General features: G+C 38.4%; 1 protein-coding gene across 7 annotated transcripts in view; it reads left to right on the top strand.

The window, feature by feature from the left end:
• ppp1r13bb (protein phosphatase 1, regulatory subunit 13Bb) overlaps window positions 1-18,101 on the top strand; it is a 56,145-nt gene that overhangs the window by 9,830 nt on the left and 28,214 nt on the right. For all 7 annotated transcript variants that reach the window (XM_053489012.1, XM_053489015.1, XM_053489016.1 and 4 more), the window contains exon 3: window positions 14,429-14,576. In XM_053489012.1, coding sequence (XP_053344987.1) covers window positions 14,429-14,576 — 148 coding nt within the window. The remainder of the gene's footprint in view (window positions 1-14,428; window positions 14,577-18,101) is intronic.

Below are 18,101 nucleotides of genomic sequence, written 5' to 3' on the forward strand. Positions count from 1 at the left end.
ATTGTAAAGTGTAAACACTGAACACTAAAGCAAACTTTGAGGCAGACATCTGTATATGACATGATGTCAATAATACCAATACATAGTAAACCTCAAACTCATGTAAACAAAGCAAATTATAATAATAAAATATGAGCTTTTAAGTAAAGGAACTAACCATCATTATTCACACATATACTGTACCTGTATATTGCAACATTAAAAATTGTGAGCAAGAAAGACAAGCTGGTTCACTCTCATCTCTGGATTTAATGCTGCATAAGTACTGTACATGTGACTACATCATCCCCTGGGCTTAAAGTTCTTTCTGAGGAAATGCTGGTGGCTGGGATGCACAAGTATTTTTTGCAAGCTTGTGTAGCGCTACATCCAAAGAAACTATATCTGGATGATCATGCAACTATTCATTAACTTTACTTACAAATAGCGGAGTGTTAGCGGTGGCCAAAACACCGCGACCGAGTCTAGTTGTTGAGTGAAGTGGCTCACCGTATTCACCCCGCTGTCAGTCGTGATGCAGACTTGGTTGCTTTCATTCAGACCCCATGAGAGCAGCGCATCAGCTAGGGTTTGCGCAATAAATTCACCCGTGGGGTTTCCAGGAAAATATGCGGTTTCCAACCGGTTTTAGATTCCAGTTGTCATTGAAATGTACGGCAATGTACAAAACAATAACGGATAAAATGACGGATAAAACAATAAAGTGCTGAGATTGACACGATCGCGTGGGTTACATCATTTTATCGCTTGGAGGATTTTTCATAAGGCATTGTTGCCGAGTATCTCCATCGCACACGCAAGTTGCTTGTATTTCCATACTTGGCCGGGGTTTTTTTTTTTTTTTTTTTTTTTTTTTTGCAAAGCTTACACACAACAATCTTCTGGTGTTGATCAGAAGAAAAGAAACCAAAAAACTGGTGAGCTGATGCATGAAGTTAATATCTTTTTGTAAATTTTTACATATTTATAATTCATTCTTTTATTTTATTGTAACAGATTAATCTATATTGTAGAATATATATTTTATATCCTTTTTTTACATTTATTTTCCTTTTGGGTCACAAACAGTCGTGTAAGCATTTCACTGCCTATCATACTGTGTATGGTTGTAAACAGTATGTGACCAATAAGTGAATTTTTTGACAGTTGATCATCCTTTCTCCTTGACATGCCTGCTTTTTAGAACTGCCAGTAACGGCCAGTGAGCAGGTAAGGACGCCTGACCAGGCTGTCTGACTAGTAACTGTTAATGACATGTTCTTTGCTGTGACTTGTGCCAAGCAGCATCAGTGTCACACAGCCAGTCAGCTAGAGTGTGTTCCTCTTTCTGTTCTTACGGGATTCAGCCAGCCAATAGAGAGCAGGGGATTGAGTGTGCTGGCTAACACGCTGTTGTTGGGGGACTTTGCAGAAGCATGCTCGACAGCTCCCTAATCATTTCCTATTACACTATTTAATACGGGCTAACTTTATTTCAAACCTGTTGACACTCCGTGCACCTAATAAACATGTTGTAAAACTGTTTCAAAACGGCCTCCTAAAAGTTTTGATCAACAAAAAAAAACTTTGTTCACTAAAACCTTTTTTTAATCCTATGAACCATACAAACATTTTTTTATTGTTCGTTGTTATAGTGTTAATTAGTTCAGTTAGCAGTTGCCTTTGACTAATGTTCATTAATATTTTAAATGAATCAGTAAATAAAAACTGAGAGCGTCGACACCATAACTATATAACTGTATTGCATCTTGTTCATTGTACACAGTCGGTGTATATTATCCTCATCATGCCACTGAAAATGCAGACGGACTTGTTTCAAATTTACATTTTATTTGTCAGATACATAGTCATACACAGTACAATGTGCAGTGAAATGCTTATACGACTGCCTGTGACCTTAAAAATAAAAGCTTATCAATAAGAAATAAATATGAATAAAAAAAATACAATAGAAAATAAATTCAGCTAGGATAAATAAAAAAAAATAAAGATATTCTGTACAGTATAGAAAAGTATAGAAACTATAGAGATTTTAGTGTAAATTTGGAAAAATGATTGCGGGGTGTGCAAATATGCAAGTCTTATTAAAGTGACTTGTTTGCCTTGTTTAACAGTTTGCAGCCGTAGATGGTGGCACTGCACACTCCATGCAGACCATCCTCTTTTAAAATAGCCTCTCAGTGTCATGCTCAGATGTGCCTTCCTCAGATACTGTTGGTTAAAGTGCACTCCTTGGTGTCACTGGGGGAGCAAGTTTCTGTGCCAGGTCCTCCAGCTACGCTTTGTAGCCACTCTTGTACTTGGCTGTGAATGTAGTTCCTCCAGCAGACCTTGCAGCAGTGTATACAGTGTAGCATGTGACAGCTGAGAAAAGGAAGGAGTAACACCTCCTTAAAGATTTCTTTGAGTGATAGGGGAGCTGATGATTTCAAACCATCTGACAAACCATTCAGGCACCTCTGTTTGTTAATGTAATGTGTGAGTAACTGCATTACTCACACACGTAAGTACACGCATGTAAAAAGTCCAGTAAGCAACGCTAACACAGGCACTAACGTATGTCTACTATTGCACAAAGTATCTTCACTTTGGATGGAGTTTTCTAAAATCTCTGTTTTCTTCGACCAAAACTGCGTTTTGCATGTGGATGAAAGGTCAAAACCGCAGCTAAAAATCTGTTTCTAAAAATACCTGGCTACGTGTGGACATAGCTGCAGACACATCTCAATATCAACTGTTTCCAGGATATTACTGCATATTTTGAATGCCTTTAGCATTGTTTTACAATATAGAAAGAAACAAGAATCAGGAAAGAATTTAGGAAATTAAAGGGTGTGTACAAACTTCTGGCTGGTAGTGTATATTTATGTACAGGCATACACTGCTCAGCTATATCATTACAAAACATTATGGCCAGAGAGGGAAACATTTATTGTTCTTTTTGTTTTTTTAAGAAATGAAATCCTTAACCTAGCAAAATAAAACAAAAATGCCAATAAAACAAGAAAATATGGTGGATTTACTTCAATTTCTCTAGAAATAAGCCTAATTTACATTTAGGCATTTGGCAGATGCTCTTATCCAGAGCGACTTACATTTTTATCTCATTTATACATCTGAGCAGTTGAGGGTTAAGGGCCTTGCTCAAAGGCCCAACAGTGGCAACTTGGTGGTTGTGGGGTTTGAACCTGGGATCTTCCGAACCGTAGTCCAGTGTGGCCGTGGTGGTCCTGGTCATGGGTGAGCCTTGGGTGCCCATGATCCTGTCACCGGTTTACTGGTGTATAAGTGATAATGTATGTGTGATAGTGTTAATGTTTTGGCTGATCGGTGTATGCTGCATCCAAGCTTTACAGATGTTGATTTTAATATGGCCTTTCTTACTTTTTGCCTTTTGGTGATCTCTCTCTCTCTCTCTCTATGTATCTATGTTTACAAATTTAGAAACGCTGGTGAGAAACAGCTATGAAAGTTAGCTAAAACTAACAGGCTGTTATCTTAATTTCAGCCTTTACAATGAAACATTTCTATTGAAACGTTATTCTGCAACACAATCTGACCAACATTATGCTGTACATAAGAGTTGGTAAAACTCTTTAGTTTTGCACTCAGCCTTAAAATCCCATTGGTGGCCTTAAAAACATTAAGGTTGTGCTTGCTGTCACCTTCTTTGACTATAAGACATTACACATTCATTCACTTTCCTTAATGCATGCACCTGAATTGTCGACCTTGAATTGAGGAGCTCCTTAAACATGAATGTTGGCTTCTATAAAAAGATTGAATAAGAAAAGAGAGGAAGTGCTGATGCAAAAAGCTTTTCAACAACGTTGTGCTTTTAGAGGATTTCTTTTCAGCGGGTTTTACAATTTATTATGCTTGTCTTTCAAGGTTACTGTCAGAGCATATTTCATATGGTACTTTTCACCAAAATGTTTATTTTACAAAAAAAAAAGTTCCACCTTTGTGGCGTTTGTAAATTAATTTTCAAATTGGGATCAGCCATTACAGTGAGTAGTACAGTAGTTCTCAAACATATGAAAGCATTAACACAGGATATGTCTCTGTAGTTCGACAGTCTAGCAGTGACAGCATGTGCGCTATAACTCTTGCCAGGACTTAGAGCGAACTCGTTGCCAGTTCAGAGCATTAGTATGGTCAGTTGTTGGCACAAAAGCCAAACTGCTGTGAATCGTTTTTGCTTGTCTTCAGGAAGCCAAACTCCAAGCCAAGCGGAAAATGCTTTGGCCTATGATGTATGTAAAATGTGTTTAGGTTTACAAAGCTCCTGCTGGATGAGACTTTATGCAACTAATCTACAGTATTACTGGCTGTTTGTAGTTAAAGTTATATATTTTATTTGTGTGTTTTTGCAATGCCTCTTAACCCCTTTATAACCTGCTCCAAAAAAAGTAAAATATTGTTTGGTCCACCAGTTAAGTCCCGAGTGTGTCAGATCTGTGAAAAGCCCTAGATGTTCTGTGGTCTCAATCATTAGCATCTCATTTTGTGCGACAAGATGCGACAAAATGTTCCCTCTTAAGTGGTGCAAGTTGGGCAGCATTGGACCTTGTGTATACTCTCAGGACACAGATTGGGTAACATACAGATCACTGCTCTGTTTCGACCACTTTTTATTTTTGGAAGAAGAAACTTGCTGATGCGGAGTCTAAATTAATTTTCATTATTAATATCCATCTGTCTTGGATAAGTCTTCAAGGTTTCTCTGTGATCTCAGTGAGGATTTGTGCATTATTCATAAATCCTGTTTTTAAAAAGTTTTGTGCTCTTTTGGCTCAGTAGGGATTTGTTTAAACTTTTAGTCAATTAATTTTTGTCTGAACTTCAGTATTTTTTCCGGAGTGTGTGTTTGTCTGTGTGGACCTGCACCTGTGTCTTCTTTTTTTCCCACCTGGCATGAGGATTAGTAACACCTACAGTGCAGTCCAGGATTGTTGGTACCCTTTATAAGAATCAGCCAAAATTAATATTTGTAAGACGAATCAATGCAATAAGTGAAACTTTGTCTAAACATTAGAAATGGGGGCAAATGGATAAAGTTTACGTATCATGATACTTTTTGTGGCAATTCATTTATTGCCAAACTGACTCCAATTTTTTTGATGTATTTTTAAAATTCATGTTTTTTTTGTATTTAAGATGGTAATTTTAATAGATGTGCATGTGTGCTGTTTTAGAGGACAGACACACCCACATTAAGATTAAAGTCACTTGAAATTATGAATGTGAACCGTCATAACATGCAAATCGGAGTTGAGCAACATAGCTTGTAGGGTCAACGTAGTCGTCAAGAATTGCAAAAAAAATCTCAATAGCAGACTTGCTTTAAAAACTTGCTCTTTTCAAATATTTTGTGTGAGATATGCCCATGAGACTGAGCTTCTTCCTGTATTATATCTCTATTTGTTGGAGACAGAAGGATTTCAGTACACTTCTTTATGCTTGTCCCTTCAATTCAAACCACTTTGTTCAAATACAAACCATTTTAAAACCACTTCTGTTTGATTTACTATTCATGGGGTGACTGGTTTTTGACTGAAGTGTACAAGAACTGAGGTTGAGGATGGCTTCACTGTTGTTCTCAAGCTTTCTTTTTTTCTTGTGCCATTACCAGGGTTTTTTTTCTCCACTGTCTCATCGATTTCTTATTAGGCATATATTATTAGATTTAGAATTTCTATGCTGATTAAATATATTTCTGTAAAACTGGTTTGTGACAATGTCAATTTATTAAAAGAGCTATACAGTTAAAATTGAATTGATGTCATCAGTCTTCACAAGAGAACCAGAGTCATCATCTTCCAATCTTCACTGACCTTATCCATGGCTTACAGTGGGGAACTGGGCGCTTTTCAATCTATGTATGTATTTTGGTCTCACCTAACAACACCACATGAAAAACAAATGTAGTTCCAATCACGCACAGTGAAGTTCTGGAGATGCTTTTAGCAGCCTTCTTTTCCTGCAGCGCTTATCCACAACTTGGTGGTATAAAAGTGCAGTTTAATGGATTTTTTTTTTTTTAAACAACCATAAAATCAGCTTATAACACCTATCAGTCGTTTAGCGTCCAGTGGTCTTTGGTTTTATACACTGTATTGAATAACAAAAGGATTTTACACGTGTTCAAATTTGTTCGAAAAAAGTCCAGCCATTGCGAACGAGAACACTTTGCGCAATATTCATTGGCTGCAAGGTTACATTAGAGTGAACTGGAATATGCATGCATGAACAATGACAACTTCCCTGTACGATGCCATTGAGTGAGCACATGTACTGTGTGACCGTCGCACTCAAAATGACTGAGCGAGTAGAGCAACGAATCTGCATCAGATTTTGCATTAAAATGGACACTCATCTGGGGAAACTGTGGCGCAAATAAAAGTGTGTTAAAAGGACTTTAAATATGGTCGAGAATCTGTTAAGCGATCCATGCTTTGGAAGACCTGCAAGAAGCAGAACACTTGATGTCGAATGTGTACAGGCTACAGTCAACAAAGATCTGTGATTAACCATGGAAGAACTAGAACCGTAATTAGAAGTTTATTACATGTAATTAAGTCATTGCGTTTCTGGATATGGTAAAAAAAGATTTTCAAGAATGTCAGTGCTACAATACGGTAAATACTACAGTATTTTGTTGGTCTGACTTTTTGAACCAAAAACACTTTTGAACCCTTCTAGTCATGAACTCCTCGTAAATGTGTGCTGGGTATCCGGCACCAAAACAGAACCTTTGTGTCACTTGAGGTGGCATTCATTTTATCTGATTTGTTTTTCCAGCGCGTTGCACAGATGCTCGATGAGATTGAAATCTGGGAGGTTTGAAGGCGAAGTCAAAACCTTAAATTCCGTCATTCTCCTTAAACCATTTCTGAATAATATTTGAAGTACAGCAGAGTGCATATCCTGTTGAAAGAGAACACTGTTTTTTGGGGAATACTGTTCTCATGAAGGAATGTACTTGTTCTGACAATGTTTTGGTAGGTGCTTTCCTGGCAGAACATTGCCTAGAGCGTCACACTGCCTCAGCCAGTTTGCCTACCTCCCATCATGCATCCTGGTGCCATCTTATCTCCAGGTAAATGAGAAGCACGCACGCAACCGTCCACATGAAATAAAATGAATAGTGATTCATCTGACCAGGCCACGTTCTTCAATTGATTCATGATGCAGTTATGATGCTCACCTGCCCATTGCACATGATTACAATGGTGGACTTGATGCGATGTGTGTTCTGTCACCTTTCTGTCATAGCCAGCATTTACTTTTTCAGCTGCGTGTGCTGAAAAATTCTTCTGTTGGATCAGACCGGACAGGCTAGCTTTCGCTCCCAGTGTTCATCAGAGAGCCTTGGTTGCCCATCACCATGTCATCAGATCACGGGTTGTCCTTCCTTGGAGCATTTTTGGTAGGAGCTAACCACTGCATAACAGAAACATCACACATGAGTTGCTGGATAACAGTTTGGCACTTTGCAAACTGACTGTTCACTATCCCATGACGGATGAAACCGTAACGATATAATCCACAGTACTTACTTTACTTTTCACTGGTTATAATATTACGACTGATCTGTGTATATTAAAGGTTGAAGACTGTACTGTTGTAGTGCATAGCTTAAAGCATGCATGCACTTCCACACACACAGCTTGCTCAGAGATTTCCTAACCCATTAGTGTGATAGGTTTGCATTGTTCAAGAAAACAAGACATGCATACATTTACCGACGTCTGTCCTGCTCCCTCTCTGTTTAGGTCTGGCATTGTCTTATTCTGGATGAGGCATTACAATTTTAATGAGAAGTGCTCCCTCCTTGTTTTCTCTCTCTCTCTCTCTCTCTCTCTCTCTCTCTCTCTCTTTCTCAGCAGTCCATAGTGAGCATGACTCTTAAAGGCTTCTCTCTGCAGAAAGACTGCAAGGCTATTTGCTTACTACCCCAAGTGTGCACATAATGCAGAGAGCAGAGGAGACCAGAGTTGTAGTGAGATGTAGTAGTGCTTGTAGCTTTGTGCTGACTGTTAGACACCTGCAGGATGAAGAGGTTTGTAACTATTGTCCTTCGTGGTCTAGTCAGCTTGTCTAAGGATAAGAGCTGTGGAAAGGAGCGCGTTCGACACGTGAAGAGGGAGCGCAGGAGAGCACGGACTACAGCCAAGTGGAGAAAGGTGATGCTCTTGTTCGGCCTACAGGGTAGAAGTGGCCATGATGCTACGATATACCATGGGGTTATTAGAGGTGGGATGTAAGTGTTTGAGGATGGCAGAGCATGGTTAAGGTCTCGGGGTGAATGTGTCAAAACTTCAGCTCACTGTCTCACTTGTTTTCATTTTGTCTGCTGGCTCACAAGAGTGTGAATGATTTCAGCTCTTGTCTTGTGATTGGTATTTTATTAAAGTGTTTACTTGATTGTTGTTGAAGTGTTGTGCTAATGTTTAGTGCATGTTAGAGTCACTTTTAATGAGAAAAACTGCTGTCTGAAAACCAGTAAAAGCAACTACTGGGAGTAAAATTTTAATACTACAAAAATAAAGACTTCTTAATGGGTTTTATTCGTTTTTTACTTCGTAAAAGTTTTTTAAACTTTATCTGTCGAAAGCGTACACAGACAAAAAAGTAATATGTTTTAAGATATAGCTGTTTTCAAATTTCAAATATTTTACATATTGGCTGTGGCTCAGAACCAGTGAGAGTTTGTAAAAAAAAAAAAAAAAAAACTAATTTGATTTTACTGTGCACTTTACACACTCAAGTAGTTTAACTTACTCCCCAAATCGCTGAAAATCTTTATAGGGTATTAACACTTGTTCTTCTACATGATAAAATAGTCTTCATTTTATTGCACTCAGTAGAATTGGTTGCTGTGATGAGGGCTGATGTATTAATATTAAGGATAAGTATGGTAATGGTGCTGACTGTGTGTTCTGCAGTCGTTTGCTGGCAGTCCTACACGCGTCATACCCATTGTTCTGATTAATCTCATCGAAGAGGAACAAGTGCCACTGTTTCTTAATCGGGCAGACATCTAAATTACACATTCCGTTCCACTATGGCAGGAAAAAAGACAGCGATACATGATTTTAATTTTTATTATATATTTTTTTACAATGCATTTATTTCGTTCTTTTCACACAATATTTTCAGTTGAATGTATTTGCGGACAGAACTGTAGGAATCTGATCTACTTCAGTAGACACTTGTTTAGAGCATGGGTTTTTACCTCCAGTCTTGGGGAGTGTAAGTCCTGCACAGTTTGACACTAATCAGCCAGTTTTTTTTTTTGCCCTCAGAGACATGGGTCTGATTTGTTTATGGTGCTGGGCCCAAGTACGGGATTTAAGAAACCACGGTTTAGAGGAATGACCGGATGTTTTGAAACGCAATGAGAATAAATCATAGGAGTGCGGGAACCTCATCCTGAAACTTTCAGCGGCTCATGCTGTCTTAATTAGGGAACTTGTTTAGGTTATTTTTCTGTCTGATAATGACCCAAATATTTGACTCTGTCGAAAGCGACGTAACTGAGGTTGGAACTGCCAGGCAGGAGGTCTAGAGGAAGACCAAAGAGGAGATTTATGGATGCAGTGAGAGAGGACATGAAGTTAGTTGGTGTGAGAAAAGAGGATGCAGAGGATAGTGTTAGATGGAGGCAGATGATTCACTGTGGCGACCGCTGGAAGGGAACAGCCGAAAGACAAAGAAAAAGAAGACGACGACTATACACAATAGATATATAGAATAAAAGTAACACAGCATAGAGTTCAAATTATGTTAAAGTTTGTGTGTGTGACTGAGTTTTAAATAAAGAGCTTGTTCAGACAATAGACAACAAATTAGCAATGACTAACAGTAAAAGATGAAGACTGGCCAATGCTCGCCTGAATGCAAACTAACAGGTTAAAAAAAAAGGTTTTAATGACAGTGTTTGACTTTTTTTTTTCAAAGCTTTGAAAGAATATTTGTAAGTTTTAACAAAGGCTTTATATTTAGTGATATAAATGTTTTATCTCCAAGTTCTCTTTAACCAATGTGATTTTTATGCTAAGTGTTAGGAGACCTTGTCCCCAAATATGTCTATGGAATTTTTTTTTTTTTAAGTTGAGGTCTAAGAACTACATAAAAAAATCCTTACATATGTAGAGAGGTCTCATGCTTAATTGCTTTTTCATCTTTGTTATTTGAGCCAGATATGCTATATACTGATAAATCATTACTTTGCGTACCTACATTCTAAACTTAAATTTTATAAAGTGCTCTGAGCAGGACGGAGAGCCTGCCATTGAAAGTCTGCTCTTTTTATCACATTGTGCCTAGTGCTGAAAACATGCTCACTGATGCGGACAAAACATTCAAGTGAAAAACCTGTCACATAAATCACTTAAAATGAATAAATCAATTCTTGATTATAGTATGATGTAGGTTTATATTCAGGTAGTAATCTCTTCTGGTCTATAGCTTTCTTATGTGTTGTGCATGTTGCAAACTTCTGTAAATCTTCGGATTTAGTAAAAGCTCTCTGCATTGTCATTCCTCAAGGTGGACTTTTCGTTCTTTCGCTTCATACCACACACAGACTACACGAGGTGTTTTCAGTTTTGGAAAACATCTGTACTGTGTTCTGGCTTTTGCGCCACTGCACATTTTTGGTTGTTGTGTAGAAAAGCTGCTTATCATTCTGTCGTGTTAAAGCTGAAAGAGCTCTTTGTCTGCCCACACATACACCTGTGATTCCTCGCCTAGTAGCTGGTGTTCTTGACTGTGTGCAGTGGGGAGTGGTATTTATCCCCCGAGCTCTCAGACGCAATGTCCTTCTGCACAGTCTGTGTGTGTTTGGCTGAAGGTAAAAATGGTCACCTTCATGGTCTTGGACGTTTGCCACATTATGATTTGTTTAACAAGCAAACAGTATCGGACTCTTTTCATTATTCAGTCATTATTATGACAAGAATCGAGTCAAGCTGGACTTGAGCTCAGAACCGAATTGCTTTTTCACCAACAGTTAATTGTATTCTGTCACACCGATAGTTTGGAATGTGTTCATTGTGGTTCATTTGGATTTTGTGAAAATACTGGACAGACTGGACCTTCCCAGGGTCTGTCTATGTGGTCAAGTTTTGTTCTTACAGCCTATCTGCTACTTTAAGCATGCATTTTTCTCTATCTGTGCTCTGGGAATATACAGCATCTTTTTTATACTGACTGACAGAGACATGTGACATGATGCAGGTCAGCTTTAGAACCTTTTAGTTGGACTAACCCACCATCAGCAGTAGTGCAGCCTGGATCTTAGATGTTTAGACCCCAGGGCAGTTGACAAGGAGTTTAGAAATGTCGTCAGAACTGCACTGACTATCTTCCCGTCATCCTTGCACTTTAACTGCTTCTCCTTACTACTTTTTGCCCTGTTCAAATACTGTGACTGCACATATTCCAGTGTTTGAATTGAGGATCTGGACTAAATTATCATATCATGATTTAGTTTTTCAATAACCCTTCCCATTTCCTTTCTTTTCCCTGTTTGTCCTCTGATGGATATATTTTCTTGTATTGCACAGCCATACAGTACTGAGCCTTGCAACAAGCATTTCAGTGTGCACATATCACTGACATTATGTGCACAAGAAAAATAAGCACAAACCATAAAACTCCGGTAGCATGTTTTTTTACCGTAGCCTATTTTTTGGGCGCCTAGAACACACATAACAAGATCCAGCACTGCTCTTGGTCCTGACTCCTGCCCTGTACAATTTATTGCTTTGCCTCCTGTAAAGCTGATGAAATCAGTAGGTGTATTTACATGGACCTTAATTTCCACTTCTAATTAGAATAGAAATGCATCTGTAACACCTCAGTTGGAACAGTTTGACCCGATCCTGCCTTGATTGAAATAAATTTTAATTTGGAATGAGACGAGTGGTGTAAACCTTAGAGAATCTGTTCAATGGGCAAAATTTTGATATTTAATAATATTTTAATATTAAGTCAGAATAAATATACTTACTCTCTGTGCACCTGGTGGCCCCATGGGGTGTATAACACTAGGTGACACAACTTTCCAGTAATAACATTTCTTATTAATAAACTCAATGAAAACAACTCTCTTCCACATGTTTGCTTCAAACTTTTATCCACAGCGTCTCTGGAACTGATTGGCTTCCCTTGTCACGTCTCACCAGTCATAGATTAGACTGAATTCTTGTAACAAATCATAACACAGAAGGCGGGATTATCAGAAAAAAATATGAAATAGGGCCGCACGATTTTAATAAAAAAATCACTTTTCCAATTATTTGGACACACATCTAACTATTAAATGTTCCGCTTTGTATTTAGACAAACACTTATCTAGGCTAACGCCAAATAATGCCACAAATGATCATTAAGATGATGTTTAGCAATTTTTGATCATTTAAAAAATAAATAAATATTTGAATAAACCTAAGCTTACATTTACATTTAGACATTTGGCAGACGCTCTTATCCAGAGCGACTTACATTTTTATCTCATTATACATCTGAGCAGTTGAGGGTTAAGGGCCTTGCTCAAGGGCCCAACAGTGGCAACTTGGTGGTTGTGGGGTTTGAACCTGGGATCTTCCGAACCGTAGTCCAATGCCTTAACCACTGAGCTATCCCTGAGCTGATATAAAGGTTAACTGATATAATGGTTAACTCAAATACTTTTACTTTTTGCAAAGATTAAATGCTTCAATGCTGAACCACTTTTCACTGGCTAATCAGCCAGTGACTGGAACCGGTTGTTTTTCAGCTTGATCAGCCATGACCAATCATGTTGGAAATGACTGATTCTTTGCACACGAGCTTCTACTGTAAGTGATGCATCAGAAACACATTTGTATGACGTTACATTTGCGCAAGTAAAAAAGCCCCTGTGAGGGAATTAGTCTTAAAACCCACTCATTACACCATAATGCTTACACCAGCTTCAAAATACCGCATGTGCTAATTAGTCTGTTGGAAACCATGCGTAACCGCAATTTCTCGCGTTAGAAGCTGCGCACAACCATGTGATCGCAACTGCTTAACATGCACTCAAGACATTTCATGCAGTAAAACGTTGCTCTTTCTTTATAATCCTACAGCTGGTACACTCTGAACTATTCACTCAGGTCCCGTGTGGTTTGTTTAAAAATAATAATAATGTTGACGGAAATGATGCTCAGTGTTTTTATGATGCTCAATTTAGCTTTTTGTTTAATTTAAAGTTAAATGGTAAACTTTTGTATTTGTAGTTGGTTTATATTGTTTAAATGCTGCCCTTGAATTTTTAGCAAGAAACAAATGCTAGAAAGAATGGGCTACTTTAATTACTCATGTTCAGTTCAGTTCTGAAGCTGTTGAACAAAGCTAAGGTATTCGTTTATCTTCAGTTATGACAACTCTTTAAGGTTGCAGGTCTTAAAATTGAAACAAAATCGAAAAAAAATAAATATCGAAATGGGATATTTATAAAATCGTAATGCAAAGTCGCAGTATTAATTGAGTCGGCACCTACTGTAGGTATCATGATATCATTAGTTGGTGACTGTTGATTCCCAACCCTACTGATTAAATGATGTGTGACCATGTAAACACACATCTTATCAGGTCAGGTTCCATGTAGGAGTTAAGCTGATTAAATCTCTAATTGCATCTCTAACTGACTTCAATTGTATTAAAGAAATATTGTCCATGTAAATGTAGCTAGTTTGGTAAAATTATGAGAGACCTGGCCTGTCTTTATGTGCAACTGCATGTTTGCATAAAAAACAGTGCTTTTCTAGGCTTCTATATACTGGTAGTCATGTTAATTTTTTTTCTTATTAATGTCATGTTACCATGGACGCGTTTAAGATAACAGCGTCTTGTCTGTCTGTCTGTCTGTGCAACAGAATTGATACATAATGCACATGCAACTTTGCAGAGATATTTTTAATTGCATAACAGACACAGACGCGTTTGCTCAGACTGTACAGTTTACTCCTAGCCATCAATATAAAGACAATTTAGAATAAATCAAGTATAACCGCTTTAAGAGTGTAGTTTTTTTTTTCCTTTATGCAGCAAGACTGAAATGTCAACTAGGTGTTTGGTCATTAAACTTTTTTTGTTGTCTTTGTTTGGCGACATTACATTGTGCTTTCAGTATGCAATGCGATTTAGTTTTAATTACAATAATGCATCTTCTGGAAGTCATCTTTGGACTCAGTGATCACATAGCCATTTCAATATAAAAGTCTCTGTCCTAATGCTGTTTCTGTCCTGCAACATATTTATATAATTGTTGGATTCAGTGCAAAGTTAATAAAGGAAAACTTTCTCCCAGCACTTTCTTTTACTTGGTTATGTATCAGTGCGTAACTGTTTTTATTGAAATTCTTTTGCTCTTTCTGGATCTGTCTTTCAGGTGATTTTGACCGTGTATTTGAGTGATGGCGAGCAGACTCTGACGGAGGTGCCCATCACTCCAGAGACGACATGTCGTGATGTGGTGGAGTTCTGTAAGGAGCCGGGCGAGAGCGGCTGCCACCTGGCTGAAGTGTGGCGTGGCAACGGTACGCACCTGACCTACTGTAGCGTTTATGCTCTAGCCTGAGTATTGGAGTAAGAGTACAGCCCTCTAGTGTTGTTATTTAGGTTTTACTACAGACCTGCTTCTGAACAAAAAAGACAGAGTTCAGAGGAACTGTGCACCTTGTGTACACTTCAGTGTTGTCATGCTCTCTCTCAAGCAGTGAATACAATAGCTCCAGACACATTCTGTTTTTCTTCATTCAGTTTTCATTTTGCTTTCCATTATTATTATTATTAGCTTGTATATGTGGAACATTTCTTATCCCTAAATATCTTAGTTTGCAGTAAAAAATAAATCCCCTTAAAAACACAATTTTTTTTCCCTCCGTAGTCAGTGCTACAGTCATTGCCATAATCAACAAAATGTCATTTCATGCCTTACAAAATGCCAATCACTAAGGCATTAATAGACAGTTTAATGTCTTTATCTCTATTACTGAAGAGTAAAACATAATGTTCTACCATAGAATGTCATTGCTCATTTAATGTGCTGCTTTCACAGTACATTCACAGCTAACTTCACTGAGCTTCTCTCAAGTCACTCTTTTAAACCTTAAAGTTTTTGCATGAAACTTTATAAATATCTTGTGTATGTGCAATTTGTCTTTCCTTCTGTCTACAAAGTAACGTGTTAGAGTACCTGGTTTGGAACAATTTTTTGATGTAATGATTAATCTAACGCGTTAGGTCCACCATTTAAGTACTCAGTTATTTAGTTACTTTTTCAAAAATGTAATCCGTTATTCAGACAATTTATTTAATCCATGAGCCAGACAGCCGTGATTCCCAATCCCTTAGTGTTTTTGCGTGTGTGTGATACTTGTCCTACAAGCCCCGCCCCCGAAAACCCATCCCCCTCTGTTATTCCTGCTGTTATACCCCTATCTCACCTATGCAGTTTGACCATGCGAGGACAAAAGCTCAGAAAAATGGAAACCTAATCACAGCGTCAAAACTCACGGTGAATTATGATAAACCCTACTTACGGCTACTGTGCGAACCCGCGTAGGTGAGATAGGGGTATTAGTAATTCACAGATTATGGGCCAAACTTCACTGAGTGATGATGGTAGAATAATTATAAAGTTCTTGACTAAAACAACATGCATGAGGAATCACAAAGGAGTTTTCATTTTCTGCAATGGAAAAGTATTCTAACTTTTATCAAAAAGTTATGCTGTATTTTAACTGATTAATTTTGTAATGTAATTAGTTACTTTAAAAAGTAACGTCAACACTGAACACTAGACCAGTCCCCTTTCCGTCTTACATGTTTATTCTTAAACTGGCCGTTCTGGGTCAATGCACAAAATCGCCCATTGTACAGCTTTAAAGGGATAACTACCCTGTATCTGTTGGTCCAACACTGATTCCACCTTAAAACTGTCCAAGAGCAGCTGTGCAAATCAGCATGTCTGTTATTTGGCCAGTAGTTGGCAGGTTTGTATATAAAATTTTTAAGGTTTTTGTTTTCTGCGCGTCTTTTTATCCATTGTCCGCAAAAAATAGAGGCTGCGTTGGACTGCTCTGGAAGTTTTTGGGGTGCTGTGTGGCAGCATGCGAGGACATGCTGTCACACGCAACAATACAATTTGCAGAAAGAGAAATTTTAAAACCATTACAAGAACAAAAACAAAAAGAATAAACTCTGATGTTTATATAATACAGCTAGACCTATAATGACATTTCCAAACAAAAGGCTATTCGAAGTGGTGCACAATTAAGCGAGGAGGTTCACTTAATTCGAGGTTAATGTGTTAAAGATCAATCAAGCGTACAGCTCGAGCTATTAGATTTTATCCAGGTGAAATGTCACAGGGCACTGTATTTGTTTCTTTTTTTTAATCTATCTTACCGGACATCCATAAATTTTCTCTCAGCCTCACACACCGTCTGCATGCGCATGCACACACACACACACACACACACACACACACACACACACACACACACACACACACACACACACACACACACACACACACACACACTCCCCTCCTCTTTTCATCGCAACACACACTTTGGGATATATACTGTATATCCGTGAGATAAGTCAGTAAATTCAAGTAAGATTGCCAACTTCGCTTAACCCATGCAAATGCGCCACACAAGACTCAGATGAGAGAGGTAGTAATTTCTAAATCACACGAGGTCCCCAGATAATATTTATCCCGTGCAAATAGTAAATAATATTATTTGGGTCCCATTTGTGTCACCAAAAGAACTCTGACCCCTAAAGATGTGTTGTGTGTCCTGTAAATTGCATAATGGGGAACATCTGATACGCTTGCAAATTGGCCCAGGTTTTAAAATGGACATAATCCTTCCATTTATCCGACTTTGGCATCCAGTGACTGGGAGTTTGGGCATTGGCTGGGCATCAAACCTAGTTCTTTCGCATGTCATGGAACCACCAAAGCCTGCTGGTATGGGCTAAGGGAACATCTACATAGAAGCCAGGACCCAAGGATTACAAGCGGACTATTGCCCAAAGTATTGTGGTGCCAATGGTGGCTTGCCTTCTTCCCATATCGCATCCTGGTGCAATATCTTCCCAAGATATCTTCATCAGACCAGGCCGCAGTTTTACATTGCCCAATGGTCCTGTTCTAATGTACTTTTTTTCAGTGGTGGACGGGGGTCAGCATGGGCAATCTGACCAGTCAGCAGCAAGCTGTGATGCACTGTGTTTAGACACCTTTTTATCAGAGCCAGTTTATTCAACCAGTTTATGTGCTACAGTAGCTCTTCTGTGGGTTTTATACCAGGTGGGTTAGCCTTTACTCCCCCCATGTGCGTAAGTGAGCCTAGGACGGCCATGACTGTTTTGCCGGGTTACCAGATGTTTTTCCCTGTGGTACTAACTACCACAGACCAGGAATTATACGTGCAACACGACCTGTTGCTCTGACCAGTTGTCTAGCCATAATAGTTTGCTAAATGTTTGATTTAAAGGATTCTGTTTATCTGCTGCATTATATAACCCATTTCTTTACAAGTGCTGTTATAACTTATTTATCAGTTTTATTCATCTCACTTGTCGGTGTTTTTTATATTATGACTGATGCGTGTACATTCTCAATCTTATCTTTTATTTATTTTGCTGCTGCTAATGATCCATTTGTTATCCGCCAGTCCTCAGCTTGTGAAATAATTCACACCACGAGGCTCAGTTGCGAACGGGTTCTTAATCACTTGTTACATAAGAGTATAATCTACCCTAATTAATCACAGTTGATGAAAGACTACAATTAGTGCCTTGTTAGAAATAAGACAAATTAAGATGCACAAAGTTAATATATACAGAATTGTTAACATTGTCACAATTTCATCTCTCCACCTGCTCCTGGAAGCATGGATTTGTTTTCACTAGCCTGCTTTCTCCTCTGCATTTCCCTGTTTTTTGTCTCACAGCATTCCTCTGGCAGGAAGCCACACATTAATCTTTGATACCTGCATCTGTGTGTTTCTACCCCCCTGTGGATTGAGGTGTGGCTCTTTTTCCCT

Source organism: Clarias gariepinus, chromosome 27 (genome assembly GCF_024256425.1).
Source record: "Clarias gariepinus isolate MV-2021 ecotype Netherlands chromosome 27, CGAR_prim_01v2, whole genome shotgun sequence".
Classification (NCBI taxonomy): domain Eukaryota; kingdom Metazoa; phylum Chordata; class Actinopteri; order Siluriformes; family Clariidae; genus Clarias; species Clarias gariepinus.